This window comes from Salvia hispanica, chromosome 2 (genome assembly GCF_023119035.1).
Source record: "Salvia hispanica cultivar TCC Black 2014 chromosome 2, UniMelb_Shisp_WGS_1.0, whole genome shotgun sequence".
In the NCBI taxonomy this organism is placed as follows: Eukaryota; Viridiplantae; Streptophyta; class Magnoliopsida; order Lamiales; family Lamiaceae; genus Salvia; species Salvia hispanica.
Window position 1 is genome coordinate 38007095 of NC_062966.1, and position 27380 is coordinate 38034474.

At 36.1% G+C, this 27380-nt stretch overlaps 5 protein-coding genes across 8 annotated transcripts in view; 4 read left to right on the top strand and 1 right to left on the bottom strand.

Annotated features, from left to right (window-relative positions):
* LOC125205747 (disease resistance protein RGA2-like) overlaps positions 1–7644 on the top strand; it is a 28166-nt gene extending 20522 nt beyond the window's left edge. The window contains exons 1-3 of one of the 2 annotated variants that reach the window (XM_048104845.1): positions 204–312; positions 2025–2137; positions 4326–7644. In XM_048104845.1, the coding sequence (XP_047960802.1) occupies positions 4371–7382 (3012 nt within the window). In that variant the 5' untranslated portion in view covers positions 204–312; positions 2025–2137; positions 4326–4370 and the 3' untranslated portion in view covers positions 7383–7644. Of the gene's footprint in view, positions 1–203; positions 313–2024; positions 2138–4325 lie in introns of those variants that run through there. The other variant, XM_048104846.1, reaches the window with a different exon arrangement.
* A 758-nt stretch (positions 7645–8402) lies between these two features.
* LOC125204586 lies at positions 8403–11698 on the top strand. 3 transcript variants are annotated; one of them, XM_048103274.1, is made up of 7 exons: positions 8403–8701; positions 9065–9186; positions 9511–9600; positions 10182–10234; positions 10567–10669; positions 11055–11219; positions 11312–11698. In XM_048103274.1, exons 1-6 carry the CDS (start codon positions 8488–8490, stop codon positions 11190–11192), a joined length of 720 nt encoding a protein of 239 aa, XP_047959231.1. In that variant the 5' UTR covers positions 8403–8487; the 3' UTR covers positions 11193–11219; positions 11312–11698. The 3 variants fall into 3 exon arrangements, with proteins under 3 accessions (XP_047959231.1, XP_047959232.1, XP_047959233.1); XM_048103275.1 differs by having other exon boundaries at positions 11374–11698; XM_048103276.1 differs by having other exon boundaries at positions 9074–9186.
* Positions 11699–16210: 4512 nt separating this feature from the next.
* On the top strand, positions 16211–21353 carry LOC125204425 (beta-galactosidase-like). Its single transcript, XM_048103087.1, has 19 exons — positions 16211–16611; positions 16725–16820; positions 16909–17021; positions 17111–17177; positions 17290–17382; positions 17459–17602; positions 17963–18051; positions 18124–18229; positions 18320–18407; positions 18541–18659; positions 18740–18904; positions 19000–19172; positions 19264–19373; positions 19503–19612; positions 19708–19818; positions 19911–20021; positions 20171–20376; positions 20460–20796; positions 20885–21353. Exons 1-19 carry the CDS (start codon positions 16438–16440, stop codon positions 20993–20995), a joined length of 2523 nt encoding a protein of 840 aa, XP_047959044.1. The 5' UTR covers positions 16211–16437; the 3' UTR covers positions 20996–21353.
* Positions 21354–23295: 1942 nt separating this feature from the next.
* Positions 23296–25936, top strand: LOC125204433. The gene is made up of 6 exons (XM_048103098.1): positions 23296–23909; positions 24931–24983; positions 25054–25141; positions 25224–25322; positions 25396–25523; positions 25600–25936. Exons 1-6 carry the CDS (start codon positions 23343–23345, stop codon positions 25634–25636), a joined length of 972 nt encoding a protein of 323 aa, XP_047959055.1. The 5' UTR covers positions 23296–23342; the 3' UTR covers positions 25637–25936.
* Positions 25937–26638: 702 nt separating this feature from the next.
* LOC125204427 (transmembrane 9 superfamily member 7-like) overlaps positions 26639–27380 on the bottom strand; it is an 8703-nt gene continuing 7961 nt past the window's right edge. The window contains exon 8 of the mRNA XM_048103092.1: positions 26639–27378. Coding sequence (XP_047959049.1) covers positions 26969–27378 — 410 coding nt within the window. The 3' untranslated portion in view covers positions 26639–26968. The remainder of the gene's footprint in view (positions 27379–27380) is intronic.

Consider the following 27380-nt stretch of genomic DNA (forward strand, 5'->3'; position numbering starts at 1 on the left):
TGTGGGCATGTGGTTGAATTTAATTTAGGCTACTTGATCAATATAAGTGTAATTAATGTCTAATGATGCTCTAATTAACTAATGTTGATGAGCTGTTTCCCAGCTGCCACTGTATTAGTATAAATTTTGAAGTAGATGGCAGAGTCCCTGTTTATTCAGCCCTTAAACTTAATCTCTAAATTTGCCTAACGCAAAGATTTACCAAAAAAAGCAGCTTCAAAACGTACGTTGTCGTCTGCCGCAGCGCCTCCCGCTCGTTGTCACCGTCGACCGCCACACAACCATAGTAGCTGCCACTTGCCAGCCGTGAAGGTTTGTCGCTCTGTCTAATTGCTCTTTTCAGTCTTATTGTTCTTAATTTTATTTGTACTTAATTTGAAATAATCTTGTGTTAATATTAATGATTTATTATAACCATATTAGCATAGGTGCAAGAATTTTGGTTATTCAATTGCTTATTATTATTGTTGTTTTGTAGTATATTAATTAGTGTTAATTCATGATGCACTATTTATTAGCACTAAAAATATCTGCAAGTTTACAAGGTATATCTAGTATAGCTAAAGGTCGGTACCGGGATATCAAATACATGGAATAAGATTGCAACCGACTATCATATACTAAGCGTCATATACTATCTAGAGACACGAGTTTTTGGTTTTGGTTTTATAAACTAGACAAAAATAAATAAACAAGTATAAAAACAAAATAAAAAGCAGACTAAAGAATGTAGAGTTTTAAGATCCAACTATTACGACCTAGTGATGATTAATCTCACAGAACCTTTACCTTTATGTGTCTATAGAATTATTAGGAAAATCACGATTCTAGGATAAGCCCTCTCTCGGGTGCACCTATCCAGTAGATTAGACTCTAACTATTAAAGTCTTCTTCCAATAGATTAGATTCTAACTCCTTAAGTTCCTAAGACTCAAGTCCTCACAAAGGGTCCCCTCTCTTGAGTGCGGATAAACCTATGTGTTGTCCTCGTTTCTTTTCCCACGTAAAACTAGCTATCTCTCGATTAATCTAGTTAAATGAACTTGTTCTAGTTCTAAAGTTGGCCAGACAAAAGAACAATAAAAGCACAAGAACAAGCAAAACAATCACAAGAGCTAGAAAAATATTCAATTCAATAAATCAAAACATTTTCATAATAGTCTTCACCAAAAAAACCTACAAATAATGTCTAACTACTCATAGACAAGTAGTAAAAACAATAAAAGTACGAGACATGAAAGAAATTGATAAAACCCAAGGTTGAATCTTCAATCTTCAGTCTTCTCTTGCCTGGATCTGCAGAGCTCCGCTCCAATGGAAGATGGATGAATTATTTGTGGAATATGGAGTAGAAGAATGTGTAGAGCGAGAGAGGGATTGGAGGCTCAGAGATAAAGATTATGAATTAGGTTAAGAGGTATTTATAGGATGAAAAAAGGTTTATTTTTGATAATTTTCGTGGCCTTCAAGAAATGGGAGAGATTTGGGCAATTTATTTTCTTCCTTGTATTTCTGCCAGCTTTAACTGCACTACGCAATGTCCGTAGAATATCATAAATTTCTCCACGAAACTCCGATTGAGTTGTGCGAGGTATCCATGCAATGCTATTTTAAGGACGAAGAGAATGGTATGAAATAATCATTGATTGGACTTCAAAAGCACTGGGAAAACAGGCTTGAACTGAGGTTGTTATATCTTGGCCTTTTTTCCATCTTTTTCTGTCTTTTTCTATCATTTATCCATAAACACGCCAAAAATATCAAATGTATAACATATGCAATTTAAGAACATAATTTGCATGATTAACATTTAAAATTTAGGGTTTGTAAAATATATAGAATTTGCGTTTGATTGTTTGTTTACAAATTTATTCCGGGTGCATGAAGGGTTATAATTGAACACATGGGCATGTGATTGACTTTGATTTTGGCGAATATAAAATATAATTAATGTCTAATGATGCTCTAATTAATTAATTAATGTCGATTAGTTGGTTGGTTGGTTGCACCCTGTTATCAATTAGTTTTGCCTAACGCAAAGGCGCCCCTTAAAAAGCAACTCCAAAGCGGAACGTGAGGCTACCGTCCATTTATCACCGTCTGTGTCGCACAACCATAGTAGCTACCATCTGTGCCGGTCAGTCGCGCTCTCTCACAGCAATCTTTTTCAGTCCTTCATTGCTCTAAATTGCTTATTGGTTACTCAATTCGCTTGTCGTGGTTTAGTTTGATATTTAGGGACAGTTTGATTGAGAACATAGATAAGACGGACAAAACATAGTCATAACATACATTTTACTAAGTTATTTTGATTGAGAACATAGATAAGACGGACAAAACATAGTCAGGACATACATTTTACTAAGTTATTTTAGATCAGATGCTCCAAAATAGAGGACAGTTTGATAATTAGGTACGATTTGATATATAGTAGTAATTCATTGCTCAACCAAATGAATGGTTCGGCCAGACCCAACACTGGTTTGGAACCGTTGGGCTAAGCCCGAAATCACCGTCTAGCCAGTCCACTGGCTTAAACATATTTTTTCTAAACTCCAAAATCTTTTCTAATTCACTCAGCCTTGTCATTTCTTGCATGAACGCCATGTGAGGACTTTGTGCTTCAACTGAATCATCTCTACGATCCAACTCTCTCTATTTCAATTTCTTCGCTATTTCGGAAGCTTCTTGATTAAAATCTCTTTAAATCTTGTTCCAGATCGACTTGGTGGTCTTGTCTAATCTATATAAGTTTGGATAATCATTTTCTTATGAGGCCTTTCAAGAGAGCGAGTGGCCCATTTCTAATATCTCAGGACTCTTGAATTTGTTTCACTTGAGCTTGATTCAGCTTCTTCTCCACATGTTCCATATCTCAACATCCCACTCATCTTGTTTTGTATAGTAATTAGTGTTAGTTCATACAATGATAGTGATACATGGTTAAACTGAAACCAACGGTTCAGCCTTGAATGAGATCGGTCAACCCTGGCTCGAAACTATTGACCATTGTGTTGGACGAACCATAACCGGAAATACCAACTAATTTTTTCCGGTTATCATCCCGGTTCCAAAATTTCTTTGCCCGTGAATAGCCGGTTTAGCCGGTTAATTCAATCTCTAAAGTATAGCATAACTGATCAATACTTTAGTCCAAATCATATCGATACTAAATCTATGAATTACGGCCACCACAGTCGTCGTGATCGAAATTAAGCTGATGCTTAACCAAATTATTTTGTATCTCTCTTTCTCTAACTTCCGACCAACAACACTGTATATTTTTCTTTTAATAACCCGACCTCAAGCATCACAATGTGCACGAGGCACTTCTTCCTCGGTCGTTTTTGGTTCTTCAATATATTAGTGATACCATGACTATTTCTTAAAATTACTAAAATTGACATGTTATTACAATCATAACTAGTTAACTAAAAAATCTTAATTTTGGGAATTATTTAAAGCATATTTTATACTTCCTCCGTCCGTGAAATATTTTGCTATTTTCGTCCGCCCGTGAAAAGGTGTCCATTTTTTTCAATTTTTGGTACATGCATATGGACTTTATTTTCCACTAACTCTTTACACTCACATTCTATTAAAAAACTAAAATTATAAATATGAGACCATCATTCCAATAACTTTTTCAACTCACTTTTCTTCACATTTCTTAAAACCCGCGTCGAGTCAAACTTAGACAATATTTTATGGACGGAGAGAGTAATAAATAATGTCTTAAGATGTGACTTTTACTATCATAAATTTATTTATTTATTTTCTACTTTGACCCCTAAATCCTAAACTATTCAAGAATATTCATGTCTTGATAAGAATTAGATTTCTCTAGCTAATTCTTTGTTAAAAAAAAAAGGGTTATTTTATCACGACATGGGTGTCCATTAAAAAAAGTAAAAACCATAAACAGATTTGTATAAATATTTATCCAATTTGAGACAGCAAAGTAGAAAGTTAACTAAATAAATTTATACTGCTAATAAAAGTCACAATTTACTAGTACTACATAAAGAAAGAATTATGAAGACATTACAACATATATGCTTGAAAGATGTTTGATTTGACTCCTTTTCCCCAAAAACTTCTCGCAAAACACCAAATTCGACACTGCTCAATTCATTCATTTTTTCAGTTTTTGCAACATAACTTTCCAACCATTAAGAAAAGGTTACGCTGCCGACTTTGTTAAATTAAAATGTACATTTTCTAAGAAAACATAGGAATTCAATTGTATTAATTAAAACATAAAAAGATCTGGATGTTTGATCCACATGCACTTATCTAAATCCAACCATTGGACTGATTTCCAGGATAAATCAAGAGGAGATATTTTAAGGAAGAAAAAAAAAACATAAATGGCGGATGCTATTGTTTCAGAAGTGGTGGGGAGAATTGCAACTATGTTAGAAGATAAGATTCGGTACGAAGTCAATTTGGTGAGAGGCGTGAAGGACGAACTTCTTTATCTTTCCAAGAAGCTCAAGACGATCCAAAAGGTGTTGGATGATGCAGAAAAGAGAGGAGTGAAAGATGAAAGTGTCAAAAGTTGGTTGAAGAAGCTCGAAGCTACGGCCTATGAGATGGAGGATATTTTGGATGAATGGAGCTATTCTCTTCTCAAAGATAAGATGGAAGGTTCGGCTGAGCCTGAGCCTAAGCAAAAGATAGGGTGTTCCTTCATCAGATCTTCTTGTTTATCTTTCAAGAAAGTTTCTGTTCGTCGTGATATTGCCAAGAAAATAGAAAATGTGAAAGCTATGCTTGAACAGATTAACAAAGAGAAAAATGAATTCAAATTTGACATCTCTCCCCCTACAGCTGATTCAGTGCCCACACCTTGGCGAGTGCAATCCACACCTTTTGTTGACTTGACGAAAGTTCATGGGGTGGATATACATAAGAAAAAAGAAGACATAGTGAGCAAACTAATGCTTAATGGTGGTGATACCCAAATTTTGTCTATTGTTGGAACCGGCGGACTTGGCAAAACAACTCTTGCCAAACTTGTTTATAATGATGAACGAGTGAAGGATTGTTTTGACTTGAAAATATGGATTTGTGTCTCTGATCCCTTTGATGTGTCTGAGGTCTCCAGAGGAATTATCGAGTGTGTGACAAAAAATACAATTCAAAAAAATATCCAATTGGGATCAGAACTAAAACAACTAAGCGATTGTATTTTACAAAAGAAGTTTCTTCTTGTCCTCGATGATGTTTGGACAGAAGACAACAATCAATGGGAGCCCCTGAAAATCAGTCTCCAATGTGGTGCAGCAGGTAGTAAAATTCTGGTGACAACAAGAAAGGAAACGGTAGCTAAGATGTTCCGTACCTTAGACGACGATATGTATCACCCAAATAAGCTTAGTGAAGAAGAATGTTGGTCATTATTGCGTGACACATCTCTTCTAGGAAAGAGTGATGAGGAATGTGGAAAATTTGAGGATTTGGGCAAGAAAATAGCTAGAAAGTGCAATGGATTGCCTCTTGCTGCAATTGTTTTGGGAACACTTTTGCAGTTCAAGGATTTGGATGGATGGAAACATGTAGAGAAGAGTGAAATATGGCAATTGGAGAATGCGAAAGTAGATCTTTTTCCTCATTTGGTTTTAAGCTACAATGAATTGTCCCCAACTCTCAAGCGTTGTTTTTCATATTGTGCCGTCTATCCTAAAGATCACAAAATTCATGCAAAGACTCTGATAGAGGAGTGGATGGCGCAGGGTTATTTAGGCTCTGACAGTGGAAATGGTGCAATGGAGCTCAAAGGGCGAGAGAACCTAAAGAATTTAGCAATGCGTAGTTTGTTTCAGGACATTGAGAAAAGCAAGTCAGGGGAGCAGATAAAATGGTGTAAAATGCATGATATAGTACATGATTTTGCTCTATTTCTTAGGACGAATGATGACAGTGACAAAAGTTGTCAAGTTTGCGATTCTTCATTGGTTTCTCATGTCCAAGAATATCGGAGTCTATCGTGGGACTGCAAGCCACTTGATGATGAAAGAGACAGAATTTGTAAAGTTTGTGATTGCATGAAAAGTGTTAGGGTGTTAAAAATTGAGAGTGAATCTCCGCCAGTGGGAATAGAAATGTTGATTCACTTGAGACGGTTGGATTTTAGTGGAATTGCATTGTCAAAGGATGGCCTCAAAATCATATGTAGGCTTTATTTCTTGCAAACTCTTCTCTTGTCAAAGTGCAAGTTAACAGAGATTCCACAAGAAATTGGGAAATTGGATCAGTTAAGACGACTTGATTTAAGTTGGAATCAAGAATTAAAGGAGTTACCAGAGAGCATTTATAGTTTGGTTGAATTGCGATCTCTTTCCTTCCGTGGCTGCCATCTAGAAGCGATTCAGAAAGAAATTGGGGATTTGGTTCAGTTAAGAAAACTTGACTTATGTTTTAATAGGGTAAAGGAGTTACCAGAGAGCATTCGTAGTTTGGTTGGACTGCAAATCTTGAATATTGAATACACTGATATCGACTGTCTGCCTGAAGCATTAGGTGAGTTGAGTAATCTCCGCACACTGAAACTGAGTGGATTCAAAGTAGGAAGTCAATACAACAAGTTGGGTTTTCTTAAAAAATTACACTGTCGTCTTATTGGATCTCTAGATTTCGAAATCCACTGTGGGATGAGTGAAATGGAGGGTTTGGTTGAGGACGCTCGAGATGCACAACTAGAGATACTCCTTCAAAAACTCGAAAGCCTCGAGATATGGTCCCCGCGTATGAAGAATGAAATGGAGAAGTCATCATCAATGTGGATGGAGGTAGTAGAAGCACTCGTGCCACATCGCACGTTGAAGAAACTGGTAATCAGGGGATATAAGGGTTCCAGGCTTCCGCATCTGATGTCATCACCCCTCAACTTTATAAAAGAGATTGATCTGCCTTATCTGGGTCAGGTGTCATCACTGCCGGCGATGGGGAAACTACCTTTCTTGGAAATTCTGTCTATGCATGGAATGGATCAACTGAAGTTTGTCGGACGGGAGTTTTTAGGAATAGAATCTTCAGCAACGTCTAATGGTGATGTTGTTGTTGCATTTCCTAAACTCACTAAACTGACATTTCTATCCAACTTCAATTGGGAGGAATGGGAGGACATAACGGAGGAAGAAGAAGAATCTGCTGCCATCTCCATCATGCCATGTCTCACTGAGTTGGGTATCTCAATGTGTTACAATTTGAAGAAGCTGCCGCATCGCCTGCTACGTAAGGTCAGCCCGTCTTTGAGGTTGTTGGGTATCATTAATTCATCAAAGCTCATAGAAACATACGCAGAGGACATGGAAGGTACAGCTTGGAGATCCATATCCCGACATAATCCCCAACTTCAACTTAAACTTCACCTGTAGGTCTAATGCAAATATTTATGTCTTTCTGTTTGTTTACCTTTTTTTTTGAGATTGAATTTGGGATTATGATAATTATTTTTGCTTTATTAGACGGATACTCTTTTTCCTTCATGGTGTTTTTCCCTTTGGGTTTTTTTGCCGTGAAGGTTTTAATGAGGTCCGGCCTTGAGAGATCGTTATGTGGTCTCCAAGGTTTAGGTTTTGTTTGTTTATGGCATGTTCATTTTTGGCTTCTTTCAATCGTATGAATATATATTTTGTAGAGGTAGTTACTCGAACTGATTGGCAGACTTATAACTCTATATCTTTTCTCTGAAACTCCGAATACATATAGAGTATTAATTAAATTGATCTTTTCTTGCTTTGTGTTGAAGAAAAAGAAGAAAAAGAAAAATGAAGGCAAAGAAGAACAAACATTTCAAAAACCACGTAACTAATAATTTGTCTAAAATGAAACGTTTTCCTTTTTAGGTTGTTCCAATAAAAATGAAATATTTCTCAAAATGGAAACAACACTGTTTCTACTTTTTCTTCTCTCTTACTTTACTCTCTCTTCATTATCTCACAAAACAACACTGCATAAAATCTTGTGTAGAAATCCAAATGTTGCATATTTATTGTGACGGGGGACTGTATATACCTATACATATATTATTGGTTTTTATTAATAGTAATACAATAATAAACAAAGCAAATAAATACTATTAATTTACAATAAAATATATTATCGATTGTAAAATTTACTAAAAAATTTATCGAATATGTTGCGTTTTAATTTATAAATTTTAAATTAGATTTTTAATATATTAATTTTTATCATAACATATTTATATATTAAATTATTCAGCAAGATTCATTAAATATCGTTCTTGTCAAATAATTTTTTGAATATGTAGACTGATAATAATTAATTGGTTTTAAGTTTTTGTTTGTTAAATAATTTGTGTAAAGCTAACTTAAAATTTAATGGGTTTATATACAAGTATTTAGTCTTAATTTGAGTAAAAAAAATAAAAAAAGTCGGCTAAAATCTGATTGGTGAGTCTCTACAAATCCTGCCGCAAAAAGCAGACGCAGCTGGATATAATTTCGCCGGCGAATTCCAATGGCGGTGGCGCTACCAATATTTTCACTATCATCCACCGTTCGAGCTTCCTCTGTCGACACTGAACAGCGCCTCCCTTACAACCGCCAGCGCACTTATCCGAAGAAGCCAGAACCTCTGACGGCGGCATCACCATCTACTTCACCCAAAAAAACCGTGAAAATATCCATTTCAGATCTCCTCAATCGCAACATCTCAAAATCCACTACTCAAGGTAGCTAATCGATTATTTCAATTGAACTGAATTGTCCGCGGTTAGTTGTTGATTGTGGTTGAGTTAATTACCCTGTTCTGGTTAATTGATTTGTTTGTTAAGTTGTAGCTAGGGTTAATGTAATTGATTTGTTTGTTGAGTTGTTTGTTAGTATTTTATTGGAGGATTATTGCCTAGCGGGTGAAGACGCCTCGTTTTTATAAATGCTATTTGTAAGGTTCTTGATTAGAGCCTGCTTACTGATTCGGAGTGTCTTGCTACATATACTTTTGTGAATTGTTGGAATTTTCCATCCGAGTAGCATATGTTTTTGCTTCAATTATATTGACTGTTTCTTATAAGTTGTATGTGCTAATGATATAGGTGAATCTAGTGAATCATATTTGGGGTATGAAACGTGGACTCCCAAACCACCTAGAGTGGAGAAGCCCCGTTCTGCTTTCAATCCGGCATCGCTAGCTTACTTAGGTGACTGCATTTATGAGGTGTGTATTTGCTTCTCTCCTCTGTTCTCAATTGAGCGTTAGTTGAAATATTTCATGCCCTTCTCTGAGGAACTGAATTTCTAGAAAAGCTCTATTTATTGATCTGAGCAAGACATGATTTGTTTAAACTTTCTATTTAAAAGAAACTATTTAGAAAGGAAATCCTTTTGTGAGTTTCTGTGTTATAGAGTTCTAGAAGTAAGGTCACATCCCTTTCCAAATATGCAAGTATGTATTGTATCGCTTTTGATTATGATGTTTCCATATCCTAATGAAAAATTACTTTTGGGATTTTGATGGTGGTGTTCTATTGGTTGGGCACAGCTCTATGCTCGCAGGCACTTTTTGTTTCCCCCACTAAATATTGAAGAATATAATGACCGGGTGATGGCTGTAGTACGTTGTGAGGCCCAGGTACGTATTTGTTCCTTTCTTTTAGAGAATCATTATTGCTTTGGCTACATGCTTCTAGATTTGAGGTTTCAGCTCCTTAGATGGTGCCAGGCTAACTTGGTAAATGGTAATGAAGAAGTACTATCAGTTTTGAAGAAGTTGAGTCACTAGAGCTTGGCTACTTAAAACTTATATCGTTCTAGATACATCATCTTTGTTTCTAATATATAAACTTGTAAAGCTAAATTTCCATCAAGAGACACCATTCTTTGACTATATAGACATAATAATTTGTAATGGTTGTTCATTGAAGCTATATACTCCATATGATACTCTCTTGTTTCTTCTATGTATGGGGCTAATCTGTCTATGGTCCATAGTTACATTCCTTTTAGATAGTTTCACAGATAGTCTCATTCTTTTTAATCTTTTATCAAAGGGATTGTTATAGAGTCACAATGATGTGTAACCAAGCATTGAAGCATGCCTCTTTAATAGCTATGTTAGTGTGTTTTACTGAATTAAAACTGGAAAATTTTCTTGGATAGCAGACAATCACTTTTTGAGTTTTCTGAAAAATCAATATTGTTGCCATGTTTCAGGATGCAATGCTTCAAAAACTTACGAGTGATAACTTCTTATCACCAGAGGAGAGGTTTGTACCTTGTCTAGTTTCCTTCTTGGCTCTTTCCATTTGCTTAATTCTAACTTTTGTTTCTGTGAGCAGTAATTAAGATACTATACAAAATTTATCACTTTTATTAAAAGTCATTCAGCTTTTAGTATAACTCAATATGGATGGATTTCAAGTATATCCTCGAATGAGCCCATGGTCCTTTTTGCGTCAGATTATGCAGTTCCTCCCAACTCTTATCATACAAACTTATCACCTCATAGTCCAGCCCTTCAATGCCCTCTTTTGTAGTAGTGATGTCGATAGAATCTGTTGTTATATTTTGATGATTTAAACAAGCATCTTACATCCAGGGAAGTGCTGCGTTGGGGGAAAAATATTGGTTCCTCCAAAACAAGGACGAAGAAGAGAGCAGGTGTGGCAGTTTACAACAGAGCATCTTCATTGGAGACACTTGTAAATGTCTTATATCTTATACTTTTATCGTTTCCCATCCAATGCCTTCTAAATTTTTAAATCCTAAAGCATCATTATCATGAAGAAGAATGGCAGTATGCAGTCTTCTGCATTTATTTCCAGTGTTTTCCTTACACTGTTCTTATCATGCTGTGGTCATATGTGATCTTGCTATACTGATTATGAACACAGTGACACTACATGTTCCACACTCTATGTCAATTTGCATTTCTATACTGATGTAGATCTTGTTGAAGACTCACTTACCTCGTCTTATTGCATGATTGATCTGTGCATGCATCCATTAGGCATTAAGGCGCTTAATCTAAATTGCAAGAAGTTTTGTTTCCTTGAAGGGTAATATGGTGTACACTTTCTGTTTCAGGTAGGTTACTTGTATCTTACAAATGTTCAGCGGCTAGATGAGATCATGGAAAGAATAGGCTTTTCCACTGATACTTCTACCGACTTAGAACAAGGGAAAGGAAATGTTAACAACAACACCGATCTTCCCAAGATATGACTAACCCATGAAAGGAACTCCAGCGAGGTACAGTTTCACATCAAACACCTCACCCCGTAACTTGCTTTTTACACCTAAAGTAAAGAGTAAACATAATGCTGTTGCTTCATACTAAGCAGGCGTTACCATTCTATTCTTCACGCATCATGTTCTCCAAGTGAATTCCAGTTGCTCCTCGCAGATTGCTCGTTGCAACGTGTAAAATGAAAGGTCCCTTGCATCAAAAGGCCAATTAAAGAAAGCAAGTAAAGACTGTAACTGGGCCGGAATTCTTGGTCGGGTACTTCATTACAGGTTAAAAAGTTTATTACTATGTCACATGGTCGATTGAGCTTTTCGTCAATTGCTTTCTGGAACTTTTCATACATTGACATCGACTGCTTTGTATATATATCGAGATGATTTGTAACCTTGCTCTAGCATGATCCACACGACATGTGCTAGGCAACATGAGTCTTAAATTCACCTTCTGTCTGTATCTATACTCTTTTACAGACTTCTTGCTACTTGCAATTTCATGAGCCGTGAGTGTGTTTGTTGAAATCGAGATAAATGATTCACGCAAATATAGTAGGGTCCCAACTCGAGATGCCTAAATTTAGGGCCAAAACTTTTTACCCATTTCGCGGATGAGGTGGTCTCATGTGAGGCCGACTTGACCGTGAAGTCGATTATGAACTCGGGTAATTCAATCCACTTGAAAACCTTGCATTTAGTGCAGAGGTCCAGCTTGAAAGTGCAGTTGGTTGGCCCCTTTTCTGCCCTTGACAAACATGTATCATCTCTCAATGTTAGTATTTCTTTTTTAAGAGCAAATGAGAATTAATTTATTGCGTAAAAGTCGATGGTAAGCGTGACAGCATTGTGGGGTTTAGGCTGTTGGGATTTTGGCCCCACAAAGAAAGCTACAACTACAAGTTGGATAATTAAATACTTACAAAATTTGCAAGTTGTGATGAAATTTTTTTTGGATTTGGCCCTCTCATTTCAACCCACACAAAAAATGAGATAAAGAGTGAAACTTTTAGAGTTGGAACTATCTTAAAGATGAAGTGCAACTTGGTACGAAGCTTTACCTTCAATCAATAAGTCAGGAGTTCGATTCAACATAGTTATAAATGTAACCTTCAATCAATAGGTCGGGAGTTCGATTCAACATAATTATAAATGTAAATAGGGTATCACTACTGACCATCCTTTTAAAAATCTATCAAGAACATTGACAATATCATTGATATGATGCCTTAAAATGTGAATCAATGTCACGTGTGATGCCTTAACAGAATAAATTTTAATATATGATTAACAATAGTAATTAAAGAATGTGAATTGACATGCAATTAATCATATGACTTCAATAATGTAGAGGAAGACATATGTTTTCGAGATCTGTCCCTACAATAGTCTTAAATTTGAGGGTGATTGGGTGACCTACAATAAACAAAAAAACATTATGTACCTTTTAAAATGATTATTTATTTACTGTAACCAGCTTTATCATTTCATATTAATGTTTCCTAGTATAACCAATAGTGCACCTCAATTTTGATTGAACGAAACTTGTGCCCACATCGACTTTTGTATGTCCCTCTATTTTTCATTTTTATCCTATTGTATGAATTTTGTCTTTGAGTTTTCTGGGACCAACTAATTTTCTGGCATGTGCATGATTCTAAATTTCTAATAGTGAAACATTAATTATTTAGTGGCCCTCATCATCTCGATCTTGATATAGTTATGCAAATTTCACATAGAATACAAGATGAGATGCTTTTGGTTCTAATACATCTGTTTCCGTCCGTCCTCAAAATTTGTTTCATTTCACTTTTACCATTTTTGGTAGTGGACCTCATATTCCACTAACTCATTCCTACTCACATTTTATTATAAAACTAATACTCCGTATATAAAAGTAGGACCCACAATCCACTAACTTTTTCAACTCACTTTCCATTACATTTCTTAAAACTCGTGCCCGGTCAAAGTGGGACAAATTTTGGTGGATAAGGATAGTAACATTTTTTATTTTACAAACCGCATATATATCAAAATTAGATTTACTTTCACTTTATTAGTTTATCTAAAGTTAAGTAAGAAGTATAAAACAAATCGAGCTTTGACATGTTACTTAGTTATGGTACTAATTAGGGATCACACGAGTAATTAAATAATTAATGATATAATTAAGACTAGTAAGGCTATTTAGATTGAAGAAATAATGGAGAATCAAATAGGGGCTCAATAATAATGATAATAAAGATTTGCTTGGATAGTAGGTTATAGGTAGACACAATTATGTACATATAGTAATGGGTTGTTGGTTAGTAGTGGATGGAGGTCATGTGCATTGCTAACTAATTAAATAATTTTAAATTGATATTGCAAAATTTAAAATTCAACAGTGTCTAATTTTCATTTATTAAACGAAGCAAACTTTTTCTTCCCGGCAAGCAAAATCAATTCCTTCCATATCAAAGCTCATCGAGTAAGTTTTAAACACCAAAATGTTCATGGTTAGTTCACATCCGATCGATTGCAGTTCGATCTTTATTTTTAATTATTTTTTTTAAACAATAATTTTTAACTTAATAATTTAGTTTATTAATAATAGCCGTAATAATTGGTATTCTTTTATTAAGTGTATGGTACTTATTTGAACGATTGACAGCAACTCTTCTAGATTGTAAAAAAATGTTAAAATTAAAATTCATTGTAAAATTCCGAAAAAATTACATCCAAATTACAAATTACTACGCACAATTGAATTTGAAATTATAAATAACCCCAAAAAAACACAATTCCAATGTGAAGAAAATGACTTTCCCATACGAAGACAATTTACGAGGCTCTAGGGGTGGGGAAATGGTTCTCGGTTTTTAGTTAACCGAGAACCAAACCATATTTTTTCGGTTATCGGTTAACCGAGAACCGAAAAAATAAGGTTAAGGTTCGGTCTCGGTTAATGGATTTAGGATTCGGACGGTTCTCGGTTCTAACCGAGAACCGAAAGGTTAGAATCAAAGAACCGATTAGTAGATTTAATTTTGATTTTTTATAGGTTCACTTTAATTTCATAAACCCTACACCTTTCAAGTTTCAAAGAACAATGTTGTGGTAGAAACCAAACTCTATGTCCCTATAATTTGTCTGCATTTCAAACAAGAGGAAAAACAAATTATCTCTCTGATTCAATAACGAATCTCATGACAGCTACTTTGTTTATTAAATTCGGAACTTCAACGTATCATATAAATATTGAACATTAGCAAATAACTTATAAATCCCATACTGATGTAGTACATTGACTTATCTTTCATGAAAAAATTACCAAGTGTTTACCGACTCCCGATTAGTTTGGTTCCTGCGGTGGAATCGAAGACCGAACCGATCGGTTCCTCGAGAAATCAAACCGACAAAGGTTCCGATTCTGATTCTAAATTTTGGAAAAAATAGAATTCGGTTAACCGACTATCAGTTCGGTCAGAATCGAACCGACCGAATCGCCACCCATACGAGGCTCAATGTGAAAAACAATTGTTATCAAGGTTCTAAACGAATAAAAAAATGGTTATATTTCTCAAATTAAACAAACCCATGTGTTTAATAACCAAGATTCAATAATCACGTGCAAACCACCTCCCTATCAAGACCAATAAGAACCGAGCGTAGAGTAAACGCGCTACTTAGGGCGTGATAAAATGGATCAACCGACCACATTGGGATTGACAATTTAGAATCTTTGTACATCAAATTTTCAATAAGCGCGTTTAGGCACAGCTTTTACGCAACAGCCAAACAGCCCCTTATTGTTTTGTTTCTTTGTTTTTCTTAATTTTTCCATTTTTTCTGCTTTAATGGGAACAAGAGAAAAGGTTTCCTAAATGTCACTTAAACAAAGGAAACCCCATATTATTAAATTTTAATTTGAATATTTGGAAGGAGATCGTTTCAAAATTAATTGAACTGAATGTGAATGCCTGAAAAAGGTGAAAGCTATAAATGCACAATTATGGGACACTGGAGTAATGAATTTTAGATCGTTCCAATAGATTAAAGAATGTGATAATTTTTTTCATCCACTTGAAAATCTATGGAGTCCAAATTATTGATCAATCCAATGATCCAGCCATGAAAAATTGCCTTATTACACAATACTAGTCGAAATGGAATACAAACTCTGATCCCTTAGTCCATGATTAAAAATCTCATATTTAATTGACACAAATTTTAAAAAATTATTTGGCTAAGTAAAGTGTATAGAAAAAGTTAGGGAAATGTGGAGAATACTTTTATTTATTGATTTCTGATAAAAATTGAGTGATATGAGTTAGTGGAACGTAGAATCCACTAACCAAATATAGTAAAAGTGAAATGAGACATTTATTGACGGAGGGAGTATATATTTTCAAGATGCTATGGGTGTATGAAAATATTGGGTTCACTTTCACTTTTATTTACCTAAACACGAGTCACACGTGAATAAAATATGCGACACATAAATTGGTATCGTTTTAACCTACAATAAAACTAGAATAACGTAACCTTTTTCAAAATAATGGTGTATTTTGTCACATCATAGTTAAAAATTAAAAAGTTATAATTTATATTTTGTTTTAAAAATTATACTCTAACCAAGATCATCAAAATTTATGATTTAAATGGTAATCATTCATAAATATAAATATTATTAAATCAAATTTTAGATATATTACGAAAAAACCATGTATATATATATTGGGATTTATTGACAAATTTTCTAAATTTATGCCATGCATATTAACCAAATATTATACACATATTTAAATCAAAATTCTAACTATTTGATCACAAACATGAAAATATATGCATTGAATTTATTTTTCTATTCATTAAATATATAAGTAATTTTAAAATATTTCAATCGTGTAATTATCATAATTCATTATATTAGAAAAATAGGTAAGCGGTGCAACTGGTTATTTAACACACACTGAGAGTTTATATGTTTAAATAAACCAACAGCAAGCAGAGAGGGCAAAGCAATGCTCATTTTCCCTGTTTGCTGCTAAAATTTGGAACTTTTTTGTGCTGAATTCTTTCTCTCTTATTGGAAGAAGCATAGAGAATAAAGTGGGAAAGGGGGATAGAAGAATCAAGGCATCTTTTGCTAAAGATAGTGGGAGAAGTGAAAATAAGCAAACAAGAAAAGAAAAGAAAGCTCATTTCTCTCTAAATATCCAATCTTGGAGAAGGGTTTCTCGGCATTATGGGTTTGAAATTGAATATCGCAATTTGCAATGTGATTTTTGTGGTGTTATTGAGCTCATGGGTTTCTAGTGTGGAAGCTTCTGTTTCTTATGATTCAAGGGCCATTTCTGTGAATGGGGAGAGGAAGATTCTTATTTCTGGATCAATACACTATCCAAGAAGCACTCCTGAGGTATATTAATGGCAATGTAGCCCCAAATCTTTCCTTTTCTTTTCCCATTAATTGCATTTTGTTTAAAGAAATGTTTCTTTTAATAGTGTTTTTTTCCTTTTTGGGAGGTGTAGATGTGGCCAGATCTTATTCAGAAGGCAAAGGAAGGGGGAGTTGATGTGATTCAGACTTATGTTTTTTGGAATGGGCATGAGCCTGAACCTGGAAAGGTTGAATGTGTGTGTGTGTGTGTTGAGTTGTGGTTATATTTTCTGATTTTCTCATTGAAGTGTTTCTTTTTGATGAATATTTTTGCAGTATTATTTTGAGGAGAGGTATGATTTAGTGAAGTTTATTAAGCTGATTAAGGAAGCTGGGCTTTATGTTCATCTCAGAATTGGCCCTTATGCTTGTGCTGAGTGGAATTTTGGGTAATGATGCTAAACAAGCTGAGGATTTTTACAAAAATGTGTCTATTTTCTTGCATAGTTTTTGAAGTTTTGTTTGTTTCCTATTTCAGAGGTTTTCCAGTTTGGTTGAAGTATGTTCCAGGCATTAGTTTCAGGACAAATAATGAGCCTTTTAAGGTTTGAAACTGGTTTTTGACATTTGAAGGTTTTGTTCCATAGATTGATATTTCAGAGCCCCTTTTAATTGGTTTTCTTGTTTCTGTATTCTGAAATGGCTTGTTGACAAAAGGCTGCTATGCAAAAGTTCACAACCATGATTGTGGACATGATGAAAGCCGAAAAGCTGTACGAAACTCAGGGCGGTCCGATCATACTATCTCAGGTAGTCGAATTTCCATCAAGAAAATATCTAAAGCATTAATGTTCTTTCCTTTCTAAAAATGTGTTCTTTGTGATAGATTGAAAATGAGTATGGACCGATGGAATACGAGCTAGGTGCACCAGCGGTGGCTTACTCAGAATGGGCGGCCAAAATGGCGGTGGATCTCGGCACTGGTGTCCCGTGGATCATGTGCAAGCAGGACGACGCCCCCGACCCAATTGTTAGTATTGCTCCTTTTTCTCACTTGAGTTTCAGTAGTGGGCTTGTACAGTTTTTTGTCCCCATTCATAGTAATCAATCTTGTTTGAGATCTTGTCACTCTTGCACATGGTTTCGCTTCGTTATTCTATCATGCCATGATGCCAATCTGGCTGGTTGTCTTTAATTAAATAATCACAGAAGTATGGAATCATGCCTCTTGATTTAATAATGTTCATATCCTTCTTGATTATAAAATTAGCATGCTCAATTTCAACCATCACTCCTATTTTTGGAAGAATTATTTGTATAATCCAAAGGTTTCTATCTTTATATCAGCTCTACAGGCTTTAAGTTTGCTGTTTTACTTTGCCTTTTTCAGATCAATACTTGCAATGGTTACTACTGTGATTACTTCTCACCCAATAAGGCTTATAAACCGAAGATGTGGACTGAAGCATGGACCGGCTGGTACTTACCGAAACTGACTTTTTAGCGAAATATATGTAACAGGATTATAACGTCTTGCAATATTGGTACTAGGTTTACTGAATTCGGAGGTCCAGTTCCGTACCGGCCAGTTGAAGACATGGCCTATTCCGTTGCCAAATTTATTCAATCAGGAGGTTCTTACATAAACTATTATATGGTAAACTGTTTTTTCTCTAAACATGGTGAATAAATAAAACTGATGATGGATTTATTTGAGCTAAGTGTGTTTTACATCCTTTTCTATCAGTTCCATGGAGGTACAAACTTTGGGCGGACTGCTGGCGGCCCGTTTATCGCTACTAGCTACGACTATGATGCGCCTCTTGATGAATATGGTTCGTACACGAATTTTATCTCGTTGATGTGACATAGTGTTTGGCTTCCATTTCGATTTAAGCATTTTACCGACTACACGACTAGATTTCTAGTGGCTCGACGAATCTTGACATCTTAATTTTTCATATGTAGGACTACCGAGGGAGCCAAAGTATGGTCATCTGAAAGACTTGCATCGAGCCATCAAGCTCTGTGAGCCAGCTCTATTATCTGGAGATCTTACAGTAACGTCACTCGGAAACTATCAGGAGGTCTGCTTTAGTTTATTAGTTACAATCCCCCTTTATCGTTTCCATCAACTACGACAAATATGTGACATTCTTCCGTGCAGGCTCATGTTTACAAATCGAAGTCTGGTCTTTGTGCTGCTTTTCTTGGAAATTATGATCAGCATTCATTTGCTAAAGTGGCGTTTGCGGACCAGCACTACAACTTGCCTCCGTGGTCCATCAGCATCCTTCCCGACTGCAAGAATACTGTTTACAATACAGCAAGGGTAAGAAATGGCTTTTTAGCCTCGTGTTTATATTGAGAGAGCGAATGTATTCGTGGAGCATCTTGATATATGTTTATAACTTTTTTTTGGTGAAGATTGGTGCCCAAAGTTCGCAAATGAAGATGACTCCGGTCAGCAAGGACTTTGAGTGGACGTCATACAACGAAGAGGCTGCATCACGTGGGGCCAACTCGTTTACGATGGTTGGATTGGTGGAGCAGGTCAATACCACCAGAGACAACACTGACTATTTATGGTACACAACAGAGTAAGTCTATTCGTCTTTATATAACTAGCATTGTAATCGAATTAGACCATTCTTTTCCTTTCTCAGTTTCTTGTTTGTTTTTGTTATTCAGAGTGGAGATTGACCCGAGCGAGGGATTTTTAAGAGGTGGGAAGCCTCCCGTTCTTACAGTATCGTCTGCTGGACACGCCCTGCACGTATTTATCAACGGACAACTTTCAGGTAGGTGATCTAATGGATAATATCAAGTGTTGTAAATCTCGTTTGATGTAACAGTCACCACAAAGCATTCTGGCGACAACAAGAAACTGTTTTCGATTACCACTTAACTTTGGACATGATTTCTCACAGGAACTGCCTATGGAAGTCTAGAAGATCCCAGATTAACCTTTAGTGACAGTGTGCCTCTGAAAGCCGGAGTAAACCAAATCTCGCTGCTGAGCATTGCTGTTGGTCTCCCGGTACATTTTCTATCTCTTCTCCGCCTCTCATGCCTCCTACATGGAAGTCTTATCTTTTGATTCTTGTTAACACATCTTCATTTGCATAATCGCAGAATATCGGCCCACATTTTGAAACATGGAAGGCCGGAGTTCTTGGTCCTGTTTCACTCACTGGTCTTAATGAGCGGAAAAGAGACTTAACATGGCAAAAATGGTCTTATACGGTTAGTTTACAAAACCTGTGTAGTACTATTTATCCCCGATCCCTCCCTGCATTCCCGTTTGTTAACTCGTCCTCACTCTGGAATCTGGACAGGTCGGTCTAGAAGGAGAATCCCTTAGCCTTCATTCAATCAGTGGAAGCTCTTCTGTAGAATGGGTTGAAGGATCGCTCGTAAGTGAAAGGCAACCGTTGACGTGGTACAAGGTAAACGTATTTCAATTTTTTTTCTCTATACAACAAAATAAGTATAAGAATGATGTATACTAATGACTGAGTTCAACTTTATAGTCATTTTTTCTTTATCGTTAAGTTTTCGTGTAAATACAAGCAGTATTTTTCTCTTCGTTTTCCAGACTACTTTCAACGCTCCAGAAGGAGACGAGCCTCTGGCTTTGGATATGAACACCATGAGTAAAGGTCAGGTGTGGATAAATGGTCAAAGCATCGGGCGCTACTGGACCCAGTACAAAGCGTCTAATGGCTGCACGCCCTGCAATTATACGGGTTGGTTCACCGAGAAAAAATGCCTAACCAACTGCGGTGAAGCTTCTCAGAGATGGTAATGCGAAATCAATTTACTTTACTCTTCTTTCACTCGGATAAGAGCACGAATTTGATAAAGCTCGGATTTTTATGTTGTAGGTACCACGTTCCTCGCTCCTGGCTCCGTCCAACGGGAAATTTGTTGGTCGTGTTTGAAGAATGGGGAGGGAATCCTTACGGGATCACTCTCGTGAAGAGGGAAGTAGCAAGTGTATGCTCTGATATATATGAATGGCAGCCGACCTTAGTGAACTGGGAGCTGCGGTCATATTGGAAAGTCGACAAACCATTGAGGCCGAAAGCTCACCTCTCGTGTGCTACGGGTCAGAAGATCTCATCCATCAAGTTTGCTAGCTTTGGAACACCTGAAGGCACCTGTGGAAACTTCCAACAGGGGAGCTGCCACGCATTCCATTCCTACGACGTTTTTGAAAGGGTATTATTACCTTACATCATCTAACACACATTTACCTCTTTATGACCGTCTCTCGTGTCTGATTTCGGCCTCCTTCTTCTCTTTACAGTACTGTGTCGGCCAACAATCTTGCGTGGTGCCTATAACACCCGAGATCTTTGGTGGAGATCCATGTCCGAATGTGATGAAGAAACTCTCGGTCGAGGCCATCTGCAGCTAACAAGAGGCGCTCGTTTATTTCTTTCGATGCAGGTACTCCTACACCACAGTCAATTTTTAGACCACATTGTTCACCACAACCATTTTTATTTGGGCTATGTTGGGTTGAAGTTGTACATACTTGCAACACACACCATCTAAGTCCAAATCACAGTAGATTTTAATGGTGATTCAACATAAGAACGTGTATATATAGATAGTTTTCGTCATTGTTCATCGTGCATCGTTGCGTTGTAAGGCGCATCACGGCGACGAAATGAGTCCATGTGCAGTCTCATGACTTGTGAGATTGTAGTATTTCTCATGTTGAAGAAATCAATTTGTTAGAAATGCTTTTGCAAGTATCAAGATTTGTTGGTAAAATGTTGTTTGTTGATTTTGATTTCTTGGCTTTAGGATTATCCTGTGTTGAGTTAAGAGGATCAATTTAGTATACATTGTTGCTATGTAGTAGATGAAATCAAGATTAAGCTAATTTAAATTTTTAAAAAATATGGAAAATTGATCTTTCATTATTAATAATCAACTAAAAAACAAGGGTTAATTGTGTATGTGTTAAGATTTAGTCTCTTCCATATTTTTCAAAATTTGAATGTTTCTAATAATTCTTGATTGTCCCATTGTTTTTTTCTCAAACAAATATGATGTTGAGTTGGTGCATACGTGTAAAATTTTGATAATATTGATTAGAGTTTTTTGCCTATAAATGCATGAACTTTCAATTTTTCTGTTACAATGTGAATGATTAAATGACGTATCTTGAGCCTCGAAACTAAAAAATGAAATACTAATAAAACAAATTTGGTCATATGAGACTTTTTTACAACTTCGTGTATTGTTATTAAATTTTTAATAGGCAAATAACTCTAAAAAAGAAGCATTATTGTAGTATGAAAAATATAGGTATTTGTTTTGTAATAAATGCAGAATTGACCAAAAAATAAGATGTATAGGATTAGGAAAGTCTATTTTATGATCAAATACTATCTTTTGGATTGATATTTACCAAATTCTTTAATTCATTAGGCAATATATTTCCAAGACTGTAATATGATGGGCAAAGAAATGAAAGAATACCAACATACAATATCTATAGACTATAATAATGTTAATACACCTTTTAATTTAGATCAAACAAATTTAGTAGGCAGCCTACAAATTAGCAAAAATATTGGGATTTAGCCATTTAGGTAATACTACCATTTTCCAAATACAACAATTAGGTACTCAATAAAAAACCGCATTCCACATATAAAAGGATGTATGGAATTTTATTTTTTATTTTTTCCCAAATATTAGAATTAGGCTGATTAATCAGACCACCAATAATAAATCAACCACACAATATATTGGCGCAATTAACTTTTTTTCTTTTTAAATTAACCCTCTTTTGTCGCCAACCAAAAATCCATAACAAATGGTGACATAAGCCTCAAGCATAGAATAACGTTTGTAAAATCCTTAATTTGGACACAAATTGCAATGATTTGCAACAATATGTAAGCTTCTTAAATGCAAATAATATACATTTAGTAATGTAATTGCTATAAGGCCAAAACACTTACTCCTCAAGCACACAATCCAAAGCACAATAAATGAAAATATAAATAGTTTTCAAGCTTAATTTAGTAATGTAAGGATGCCCAATTTCCAAGATTTCCTCATATATTCAAATCATTCTGGAAGAAAGGAATCTCATTTTTTTCCACAAATGACAAAACCTAAAACCTTAGGTCAATAAGAATAAAACCTTGAGCTCCCATTTTCAAGAATTGAAAACCTAACCTTGAGCTTCCTTTTCTAAGAATTCAAATAATCTTCACAAATCAAAAATAAAGGAAAATTACCCTAAAAAATCATGAATTCTAGTATAATGTTGATCTTTTCAATCAAACGACGATGTTTCTTTCGAGATAGATACTCATCAGCGGTGACGTCCACGTATAGTTTTACGAGTATCATATCAGATTTAATTTTACCAAAAAAATCTCGAGATAATTAATTGCTGACAAACCAAAACTTCATAACTTTTTCAGTTAATTCTTAATGAAGCGAAATCAAATCGATCGAAATATATTCAAAATTTATAACTTTTTCAACAATTTAATCTCATTTCTAAACCTAGAACAAAACAAAAAAGATTACTTGGAAGAGTTAGAAAAAGCAAAAACTTGGTAAATACAAACAAAAAAGAAAAACTGATTCAGAAGAAGCGGTTTCAGTTCACCTGATTCAAATTGCAAAATCCCAAATCCACTTTTTATTATAAAAATATTATCTTTGCAAAAAAACACACGAACACACAGTGAGAAAAGAAAACTCACCACTTTCTCTCTTTCTCTTTAACCATGGCGGCCACCCCACTTCTTCTTCTTCTCCCAATCACCACTCTCAATTCGCCGCAGCAAGCTTCAATCTTTCGCGTTACAATGTCCTCCTGCCTCTCCTTCTTCCTCCTCCTCACCCTCTCCATCCTCCTCTTCACCCTCTACACAATCTTCAAGAATCACAATGGCGGAAAGGGGGAAGAGGGCTCAGTAAAAATCCAATCTTTACCCGAAAACGCCGCCGAGAGGCCGAATCAGGAAACGGGCCGGGAGCCCGGCCCGGGGAGTTCGGCCCGGTCCCTTCTTCTCGAGATCTTGCCGCCGGAATGGGAGGCCCTTTTGGGTGGAGGGGAGGGTGCTGGTGAGGAGAGCGGGCCGGGCCGGGAGGATAAGAAGAGGAGGAGGAAGCGGGCCAGGAAGAAGAAGGCCGGGCCGAGTGAGGAGGAGGAGGAGGGGAGGAAAGGGAAGGAGGAGTTGGTGTGTTTGTATCCTTTCACAAAGTCTTGTAGTGCTACGCAGAGGAAGATCAAGCAGCAGTATGATCAGCTTGTCAAGTCTCATGGATCAAATGGATTGACTCTTGATCAGGTTTTTTTTTTTCAATTTTTACCCAATTTTGTTTTTTAATTATAAGTTGGTTGATTGTGATTTGTGAATGTGGTTAAAGACTCAATCTTTTGTTCAATGCTTTAGCTATTGAGAAATGCCATTAGTATTTGATGAGAATGTTAGTTTTGACTGAATGTATTGTGTACTTGAACTAAGATTGTTGAGGCTGTGTGCATCTTTAGATAGTTTGAATTTGAGAATTGAGGCTATGTATAGATACATATAATTTTTTGATAGTTGATTTAGGTAGCTGGTTTCTTGATTTGGGTCTGATTTTATCTAGTGAAGGCTGAAACAATGGTTTTGTTGCTGAAGCCTATCGAGATTTCGTGCTGTTTATAACTGTGGTATTTGAATGGGTGTGTTGAGTTCTTCGCTCGCCTTAAAGCTTTACATGAGCTTAGGTGGCTTTGATATGATCATATGAAAGCATAGCTCTAGTGTAATGTGAGTCTCTTTCTTGAAAAAATTGGGGACTGAACAGATTAATCGGAGTAGATGAAAGTTCAGGGAAGAAAAGAATCTCTGCACGTTGCTAGTTTCGAGTTTGTTATCCTTCTAAATGTTTTACTCCATGTTTCTAGTTTACGCTTCAACTGATTCTGATCATATCTTTTCTTGAGCACTCAGAGGCCCGTGTAATTGAATATCCACGGGGATAAGTATAGCATAATAGCATCAAATTCATGATGTATAGAACAAGGCAATCGAAGAGTAGAGGAAAACGGGCTGAAAAGTAGTCATGCATAAGTTCACTTCTTGAAGTATTTATGTATTTAGTCAACAGTGCATATTGTGACAGAAACTTGAAATCTTGCTGTAGTCAAACACCTTGATGTTTAAACATTTTTTGGCTTCTATATTATCTAACAATCCCTTCAATATGTGGCCTTGAATCTATTTGATGCTGCAAAAAATTTCTAGCACTTGGCACATTTGAAGTTTATCCAAAATTAGAAACTGAAACTTGAGTATTCTGTGTTACTTTTTTATGTTGCAGGTTGGACAATTCGTCAATTGCCTGGTTGAAGCGAGAAACGAGCTGCAAAGCAAGTACGTTTGTTGTATACCTTTAAATTACGAGTTAAATTAAGTTTCTTAACCGTATGTTCGTAAACATCAGATCCGAAGTCATCAAGAGGAGATTCACAATCACCAAGGCCCTTCTGTTTAAGGCCGACAGATCCTCCTTTGACCGCCTCCGGCAACAGGTGCAGGAAAATCACTCTCGAGTCTAAGTCATATTTTCGTCCACGCCATCTACTGAATCCCGATATCCTTTGTCATGTATAGATATACAAGCTGGAACTAGAGCAGAAGAGACTAGAAGAGGACGCTTTCGTCTATAACTGGCTTCAACAGCAGCTTAAGGTCTCTCCCGCATACAAGAAGGTACGTGTTACTTTATACTATCCGGCCACTGGATTGGGGGTGCGATTTTTCTGATATCTCCTCATCTTGAAAGATGCTAGAAATCAGCGCGTGTATGGAGACGAAAGCAAAGTCCAGCAGCCCTGAAGAGAGCCAAGACGCCAGCTTCTGCGATATATCATTTGAGGAACTACTAGCACAAGAGAAGAAGGACGCATTTTGGTACGTTTTGAACTCTTTTCTCGTATATTTTCATAGAGAGAGGTGTCATTGTGATGGTGTTTGTTGTGTGCTGCAGGCAGAGAAACGGGAAGCTGAGAACGTGCTCGGGGTGAGAGACGAAGTTTAGCTGAAACTGATTTTAGGTGATTCAGTAATAACATGTACATCCAAAATCCAAAAATCACTCACTGCTGCAGGAAAATCTGATGCTGACTATGCTCTCTTGGATTCATTTCATTACAGAATCTTGAGGTGTTTCAACTTTTTGTTCCTCAATTACCAGTTTTTGTGTTAGTGGAGTGTAATCCATCCAGCATAGTGCAAACAGATTTTCTGTAAATCAAGTTTTTGCATAACTTTTTTGTCATTTATACCAACCACAGTTTGATATGAACTAGTCTTCTCTCTGTCCATGTATTGTCAATCTATTTATTCTTAGAGTAATGGTCAATTTTGGTCTCAAACATATGATCAAAATACGATTTTGGTCCAAAACATTTACTGTTTGAAAAACAGATCCATAATAAATGAAAATGTCGACGAAGTAGTCCTTATTGACGGAACCGTAAAAAAAATACCACTCCGACGAATTTCATTTGTTATGGAACGGTTTTTCAAAAAGTGAATGTTTTACACCAAATTCGTATTTTGGTCATATATTTAGAATCAAAATTGACTTATACTCTTACTCTTATTTACCCCACTAGTCCACGAAAAATAGTGATGTTGGACGACACGAATTTTAATGCACAATTAATAAAATATGAGAACAAAAAACATGGTTAAAATACACAAAATAAGAGAAAGTTTACATGTACAGATAGGGATTCATTTTGTAGTAAACAAACCAAAATGAAAAAATATGATTACTTTGTATGAACAAAAAACAAAATGGCTAAAAGTGGATTCAGTTTGAATTATATCTAAGATTTATTTATAGTCAAACGAAAGTAAATTAGAAATGTACTCAAATTATAATACATAAATTGGGACTTATAGCTACACGAAATGTTAATTTATGTATAAATGATTGGAGAGCCTAAGGAAAAATGGGTGAAGCCACAAGAAAGAGGGAAATGTTCATCAATCAAGAGAAAATTATCAAAATAGAAGAATAACTAGGAAGAGCATATGATATATTATAAACTACAATTCGTATAATTGGTTCTTCCAGCATGTCTAGGATCTGTCTACTATCAAAGTTCTTCAAAATCTTAAAGACTCCAGAAAAGTGACGTCGCCGTCGACAAACACGAAAAAACTAAGAATACAAGACAAGCCCTACATAGGCAGCAGAAAATTGAGATTTTGCAGCAGTAAACATTTACACAGTTTAAAGCTCATCCTGCAAATCGGAGGTACCTGATATGATATCACTTGTCTTCCATCCCAAAGACTTCTTAACATCCGTGAAATTGTCAGAATCTCTCGCTCCTATGTTGTGCTTAATCGATCTTCACGGAGGAGTATATCTTCCGGACAAACCAGAAGCAAGCATAGAACCCGATAGTTCCGGTCAGGGCAAAGAAAGCATATGATGCGATGAGCATGTACCCGAAATACAGAATACCCGAAACGAGCTTGGTGATTTCCAGCTTGGTGAAGAAGTAGAAAGCTGAGTACAGGAAGAGGTACAGAGCGGAGGAGCCAGCTGTCAGATAAGCTCTCCACCACCAGTTATAGTCTTCGCTGCAGAGCTGGAAATAGCAGAGGACGATTGTGATCTCTGCGGATGTGACTATCAAGATCACGAAAACGATGAAGAGGAAGCCGAAGATGTAGTAGAACTGGTTCAGCCAGATGGAAGTCAAGATGAAGAATAACTCGATGAAAACTGCACCGAATGGAAGAATGCCT

Excerpts from the sequence above, each read along its gene's own strand:
- LOC125204586 (XM_048103274.1), top strand. The coding sequence starts at position 8,488 with ATGGCGGTGGCGCTACCAATATTTTCACTATCATCCACCGTTCGAGCT. Across the intron at positions 9,601-10,181 it reads TAGTACGTTGTGAGGCCCAG|GATGCAATGCTTCAAAAACT; the intron begins GTACGTATTTGT and ends GCCATGTTTCAG. Across the intron at positions 10,670-11,054 it reads CATCTTCATTGGAGACACTT|GTAGGTTACTTGTATCTTAC; the intron begins GTAAATGTCTTA and ends TTTCTGTTTCAG.
- LOC125204425 (XM_048103087.1), top strand. The coding sequence starts at position 16,438 with ATGGGTTTGAAATTGAATATCGCAATTTGCAATGTGATTTTTGTGGTG. Across the intron at positions 18,052-18,123 it reads ACTGAAGCATGGACCGGCTG|GTTTACTGAATTCGGAGGTC; the intron begins GTACTTACCGAA and ends TATTGGTACTAG. Across the intron at positions 18,660-18,739 it reads CACTCGGAAACTATCAGGAG|GCTCATGTTTACAAATCGAA; the intron begins GTCTGCTTTAGT and ends TCTTCCGTGCAG.
- LOC125204433 (XM_048103098.1), top strand. The coding sequence starts at position 23,343 with ATGGCGGCCACCCCACTTCTTCTTCTTCTCCCAATCACCACTCTCAAT. Across the intron at positions 23,910-24,930 it reads ATGGATTGACTCTTGATCAG|GTTGGACAATTCGTCAATTG; the intron begins GTTTTTTTTTTT and ends TTTATGTTGCAG. Across the intron at positions 25,323-25,395 it reads TCTCTCCCGCATACAAGAAG|ATGCTAGAAATCAGCGCGTG; the intron begins GTACGTGTTACT and ends TCATCTTGAAAG.